Source organism: Eurypyga helias, unplaced genomic scaffold, assembly GCF_000690775.1.
Source record: "Eurypyga helias isolate BGI_N326 unplaced genomic scaffold, ASM69077v1 scaffold11369, whole genome shotgun sequence".
NCBI lineage: Eukaryota > Metazoa > Chordata > Aves > Eurypygiformes > Eurypygidae > Eurypyga > Eurypyga helias.
The window spans coordinates 8986-15732 of NW_010271387.1; the positions used below are offsets into that span (position 1 = coordinate 8986).

The 6747-nt window shown below is 48.0% G+C and overlaps 1 protein-coding gene across 1 annotated transcript; it reads right to left on the reverse strand.

Moving 5' to 3' along the window:
* Positions 1-2401: 2401 nt before the first annotated feature.
* On the reverse strand, positions 2402-5400 carry TRIM32 (tripartite motif containing 32). Its single transcript, XM_010158797.1, has 2 exons — positions 5276-5400; positions 2402-4421 (listed from the first exon to the last, which is right to left on the reverse strand). The coding sequence occupies exons 1-2, from the start codon at positions 5398-5400 to the stop codon at positions 2402-2404; spliced, it is 2145 nt and encodes a 714-aa protein (XP_010157099.1).
* Between the last annotated feature and the right edge of the window lie 1347 nt (positions 5401-6747).

A 6747-nucleotide genomic window follows, 5' to 3' on the forward strand; every position in this document is an offset into this window, starting at 1 on the left:
GAAACATCCCGGTGTTATCAGCACTATTTCCAGTACAAATCCAAACTCCAGCCCCACGCCAGCTACTGTGAAGAACATTAACTCTACCCCAAGCCAAAAGCAGCACAGTCCCTTCAAGCACTCCAGGAAAGGTTATTGCTAAGAGTGTGATGTTTATTGCAAAAAAAAAAAAAAAAAGAATATCCATTGGAACAGAAAATGACAGAGGTACATATTATCATAGATAATATTGCTTCAATTATTCAGGTCCACAGTAGCTTCCTGCTTGGAGCAGTTCTTAGGAACAGGAGAAATGTTTAAACGAGATCAGTAGGAGAGGAACCAACATTACCATAATACTGGAAAAAATGCCTTGAGTTACAATGTAATTAACTGCAGAAGGGCCCAGTAATAGTCATCGTCGCCCAAAAACGTATGTGCAAGATGAGATCGGCTCCCCAGATTGCTGTTACGTACCTTAGGCGGCTGCCCCCTCCCACCCAAAAAACAGAAGCAGAGAATGTAAATAATTATGTGCATGTTGGTAGCCTTGGCAAACACATGGAACAGCTCTGGAGGAAAGGGGGTTCAGTTCCCTTGGGCTCCCTCAGCATCACCTACCATGTGTCTTAGCTCCTATTCCCTTCTCCATAAGTTTCTTCCAGTGAATTATAGCGAGAGAAAAGGAAGTTGCCCTGGTCAGGGGCACCCCCAGCACACAGCTGGGTGGTTGTTGTGCTGGCCCTCTTCAGCTCTTTGGCTGAGAAAAAAAACCCAAATCCCACCAAAATCTGCTCCCGGCGCTGCTTCTGCAAATCCTGTAAGTGCTATACAACCGGCTGGAGCAGCAGCGGCGCTGAGGCCGATTTTACTTTGCTGTTTCACTAGGGGAAGGTATATGGGAGCTTAAAAAAACATCGCCTGTTGCATATATGCAGCACAAGCCGCGAACAATTTGCTATAGCATGGCACCCGCCATAAAATCACCTTTTATATTGTCTGTCGTGCCCCCAAATTTGCAACGACGTTGTTGATAGCAACAAATAAATGCACTGCAGTGTAACTATTATCTGTGGCAGATTAACATGCTACCACTGTGCCCCATTCAAATGCATCTTTCCTTCAATAAACTATTCTAGGCGAGCAGCACCACACTGAGGTACACATTTATCAGCCAGGAGAGTAGCACTGGGGGGGGGCCTTGGTTCACACAGCTGCAGTTTTGTGCTTCATTTGGCCCAAAGCCGTGATGAACATGAACTCCGGTGCCTGCTGGTGCCGTTAAAAAAAAAAAAAGGAATGTGGGGTTTTGCTGTGCAAGGGAAAAAAAGGCAATGCACCAATGGATGTGCTTCCAAGTATTAAAAAATAAAACAGCCCCCCCCTGCCCCATCCCCATCTCAGCAGTGAGTAGCCTGCACACACAAAGTGCAAACGGGTGGAAACCTATCGCTAAATGCAATGGCCTGGAATGCAGAATGGTGAAGTGCAGGTGACCATACCATACGCTGCTTTTAATCTCATTTACTCCAATCTCCCAGTTTTATTCCCCCAGCCCTCCCTCCCCCCCCATGAAGATACCAGACATACCTTCCAAAGGCCATTTCCAGGACACATTTAATAACAAAACAACAACTGTAGGTTTCCCCTAAATATTATTTTTCCTCCCACCCCCTCCCTTTTTACCCCCTTCTACCTACGGTCTTACTCTTAGTAGTAATAAAGCCCCTGTTGCTGTCAGAGGGCAGTTTTGTGGCTCGGCTCAGCCTCCCACGATTGCACAGTACTCACTTCACACTGAACAGACACAGCTCACAAATGGCACGACAGGGGCGATCTCCCGAATGCCAGAAAAACGGAGAGAAAGCCCTCCTTCGTCAGTCTGAAAGTGAAGCTCCATCTCCCCGCAGTTTAAGAGGGCTATTTTGTTTTATGCAGTGCTGCAATCAGGAATCGCTTTCTCCAGTAGTTGCCCAGACAACTGCTGCCCAGTTCCTTGCGAGTACCACGGCGAGAAGAGGATTGCCTCTCTAGTCCTCTCGGGGAAGATGATTCAGAGCAGTCAGTCAGGGTTTATGGCACAAAGAAAGATACAGAAGTTCGAAGTGTAGGAGATGTGGCAAAAGGAGGTGAGAAATTTATGGAGTGACCAGTCATTTAGCAAGGAACCAATAATCCAGAAGGATGGATCCGTTTGCGCTTGTTCTTTTTTACAGTATGGATTTTATATAAAAAAAAAGGAAACGGAGACAACCACCACCAGACCTATTTTCTTCCTAAACACAAAACTTGATGTCCTCTGTGCCAAACCCCCTTTGCTTATGGCACAATCTTCCCGAACACTTGACACCGGTTCCCATCAGGTCGCAACGAGGCTGGAAGAATCTCTGCTGCCAAAGGGACTTGGCCTAGAGACATGCCTTTAGGGGGTGGAGTATCTTCTCAGGTGGTAACTGTAGATCTTAATGCAGTGATCCCAACAGTCCAGCACCAGCAGCTGCCCTTTGGGAGTGATGGCGATACCAACCGGGCAGGTGAGTCCTTCCCGGATTAAGATATTATAGCCACCTCCTTTAGGGAAATGCAGGATTTCTTTACGGCTGCTGTCAGCGACAATGAGGTCTCCCCTGGCATCAACACACATCCCAGCAATGCACCTGAAATCCTCATTCTCAGAGAAGAAGTGGCTAATCTGGCGTCCCAGCTGCCCGTCTGGGCCAACGGAGCCGATGGAAAACCCTCCCTCTAAGTGGTGTTCGTACTGCCGGTTTTCCAGGTTGAGCCCTAGCCCTTGAGTGAAGTATATGGTCCCTTCGGCATCGCAGGTGACAAACTTGGGGCGCACCGCGCTACATAAGCAACTGTACTTCACCACCCCCACGCTGCGATCCACCGTGAAACACCAGAGTTTCCCCCCTTCCACGTCGGTCACTACGAACTGCCCAGAAGGCAGGGCGGCGATGCCCCAGGGCTTGCTGAGCTGGCTCCGGTGGCACGCCACGCAATGGCCATCCATGGTGTACACCTTGACAGAGTTGTCGTAGCTGTCAGTCACACCTATCAGGCCATGGCAGTTCATGGTGACAGAAAGGGGAGTCAGATTGGGTGAGTCTGCTCCAAGGAAACTCAGTACAAAACTATCAATTCCACTAGGGCTCCGGCGGATCTCCTTCAGAAAGCCCTTGCGGGTAAAAACCTGGATTCGGAAATTGCCTCGGTCTGCCACAAGCACCTCTCCTTGCAGGGTGACATGCAGGCTGACCGGGAGATTAAACATACCTGGCAGGCTGCCCTTGGAGCCCATCTTCTTGATGAAGTGACACTGCTGGATGCTCGTGGCTGCTTCGGGCATCCTTGGCTTGGCTGGGGAGGAATTCGGTGTGCAGCTGGCCTCTTCCTGCCCCAAGTCAGGCTCCCTAAATGACGCTGATGAAGATGCTGCGGTTTCCATGAACGATTCCTCCACGTTAACAGTCCGGGGTTTCTTCACCACCTGCCCGATCTGCAACGGTCCCACGTGGCTCACCTTGAGGAGTTCAACCTCTTGAAGAGTCAGCTCCCTTGGGAGACTGTTTGTCAGTTCTGGTTCTTCCTCATCTGCTGCCTCCTCCAAGAGAGCTATGTCTCCCTGCTTTATTTTGGCAAGGAAATAGTCACAGCGAGACATTATCTGCACTTCTGCCAAGTTCAGCAGATACGCTTGCTCCTCCATTACCTGATTGTTTACCTTCTCCGCTTCAGACAAAGAGGTGGTGAAGAACTTGCGTGACCTGGCCAGTTCTTCCTGGATCTTGCGCTCTTCTTTGCTGTAATCCTGCAGAACCGCTTTGTATCTAGATTGCAGGTCTCTCGAAACACCTTCCAGAGATGCTTTTCTTTTCTGCAGATCACCCATGAGCTCCCGAAGTCTGGCAAGCCTCGTCCCAAATTCCCTCCTACGCTCTTCAGCAGCCTCTTTGATAGCGATGACTCTATGTCCTTGGGGCATGTGTGATGTCTCCTTGCAGGGCTCACATAAAACCAGGCTACAGCTCTTGCAAAAGTGCCTTGGCAGCCTTCTCCCACAGACCTTGCACATGAGGAGCCCCACCACTTCCGCCAGCCCGCTGGTGTCTATGATCTTCAGCACAGTAAGATTGTCAGTCAGCTGAGCTAAGCTTGTAATCCGCGTGATTTTGCTGCAAAAGGGACAGCGTATCCCATTAATGCTGTTTGCTAGAAGTTTCTCCAAGCACTGTTTGCAGATGGTGTGCCCGCAGTGTAAGAGCTTGGGTCTCAGGTGCTCCTCGGTGAAGGCCTCCATGCAAATGGGGCACTCCAAGACCTCTCGGAGTGCATCCGAGTTGAGATGAGGGGCGGCAGCCATGGCTTTCCAAGGCAGCTTTAGCCGGTGCAAAATCTCGTACTCGCATCTATTCCAAGGTGCTCCAATTCTGTCCAGAAAGAAAAAAGGAAATGTGATTTATGTCAACACCAGCAGCTACATATACATGCAATTTATTTCTAATTTATCACCCAGCCCTGGAAAAAAGAAGCCCAGTTAGCTTTTCTGCATTTGGAAAGGATGGATTAGTCATAGCAAATCTCAGAGTGGGCAAATTCCAAAACTAACTTGCAGCTCCTAGTGCGATGAATTATTCACTTGCAAAATTTCTAAGTAGAACTGAAAGAAGTGTAATGGCAGCAATAAGGAAGCCCAATAGATATTGATGACTGAATCATCTCCTCATGGTGCCCATCTCCCGCTGCCAAGCCTCCGAGTTTACATAATTTACTGAAACCCAGGGAGATTAAACCAAGCATTCAGAATGTTGCGCATCAAAAGAGGAACCAGATGGTGCAACGCTTTAGGACATTAATATATCACCACTAGAGACCTGCATTCAGATGTGACATCAGATACGAACACAATAAATGTGGTTGTTTTACTCTGCTTTTCTAGATAGCCAAAATAAATTTTTAAGGTTTCTTACGTTTGCCAGAAAGTGGAGCTAGAAGGAATGATTTGTCAGCTTCCACTTCCTTCTGGGAATGACTGTACATACCGAAAACACACAGCGAAGATTCTGCATTGGTGTATTTCATTAACCCCTGCCATCTTGCATCATGCTTCAGCATGCAAATTAAACACAGCTCAATGCAGCCGTGTTCGAGCAGCTATTAGCAATAATGGAGTTGAAAGACAACTCCAAACATTCGTTAATATATATACTACAAGCGTTACTATTAGTTCTTCAACTTAGCTTAAGGACATATAATTCCTCTTTATCTCACAAATTTGCAGTGTTGACCTCAATTCTTGAGTTCTGGTTCAGTTTTACACCACTCTGGTTGCTGCTGAGCTTCAATCCAGGTTTCTTCATCCTCACATCCCTCACGGCAGGGAGCAGATCCCAGCAGCTCTCTTGCTAAAGCAGCCATCCATTCAAAAGGAACAGAACAGGGTTCACATCATTAAGTTATTATTCAGTAGACTGGGTTTCAATACCTTTGCTATGGCATTGCTTAGCCATTAAAAGAAATGGGGAAGAAAACATTTCTTCTAGGGGGAGAGAAGGAAGCAGTTAGTCTTTAAAACGAAGAGATGGTCACAGAGGGAACAGACAGCTTTTTCTGAATAATGGCTGCAGGCATGCATTCTCACTTCCCTGCTGGGTTTGCCTGCTTCATCCTCGGGAGCATTTCTGACAGAAAGGTTCAGTGTATTTCGGTTTACCATTTGCTCAAGTGGAAGAAGAAAACTGCAATGAAGAAAAGTTCTTTCTGTTCATACACAGAAGAAAAAAACCCTCCTTTTAATCTACCAGCTGCAGTTCACGGTCCTTTAAAGCCCACATTTCTGGGAATTCAGTGGCGAGGCAGAATCTCCACCAAGTACCAAGCTGGGATCTGATCTTGGCGCGGTGGCGGCGCGATGAGCATCGCATCACAGCACCCGGGGAGCAGCGGCAGTCCAGGCGCTTGCTGCCGCTGGCACTGAATAGGCAGCCCTTTCATTCTAGGCATGTATCTCAGCTGGGGAAGCAGGAGCCTGGGCACTGCCGCGTAGATCAGAAACCTTCCTCTGAGGGATGACAAATCTGGACTTTAAAATTAGTTTTAAAACTGAAACAGAGGATACCAGATCCGTCATTCTGATTTTCCTTGGAGGAATGTCAAAAGACTTGCTTAGGGAAGGATGAGCAGCACAGGCACCAGACACTGAGCTGCATAAAAAGCTACGTTTAAAACAAGTATCTTCATTACAGAACGATGGCGGAGGGGATTTCGTGTAGTTTTACGCTCGGTTCGGTTTTAGAGTCGTACATTTCATACATAAACCCCTTTTATGGGAATGCCAGCACGCGCCTTAGTAACGCGAAATTATTTTTACTGCTGCACTTTCATCTCCCACTCGGCCGAGCCTTCGTGGAAGTTCCTTAACGGCGAGTTGTTGTGGTGTCTCTGTCCCTCCCAAGGCAGCTCCTCTGACGCAGAGCAGGGTATTAGCGAAGCCTCAGCTGAGGGTCAAGCTATAAAAATCTGTAAATTACGTGAGTTTGGTTTCCTTATAAACTTACTGGCGTAGTTTCTCTTCTCCCTCTGCAGTTTTTAGTTAGGATGTGTGGCGAGACAACGCGTTTCATTTGGAATTGAATGAAAAATGTTAAAATAACCGGGTGAAGCCGCGCCTCTGCCTCAGGACGCTTTCCTGCGGGACGCGGGGGTGTTTGAACGGGTGGGCACCGCAACACCAGCGAGGCCGGAGGGGGCCTGGGCCTGCGACCC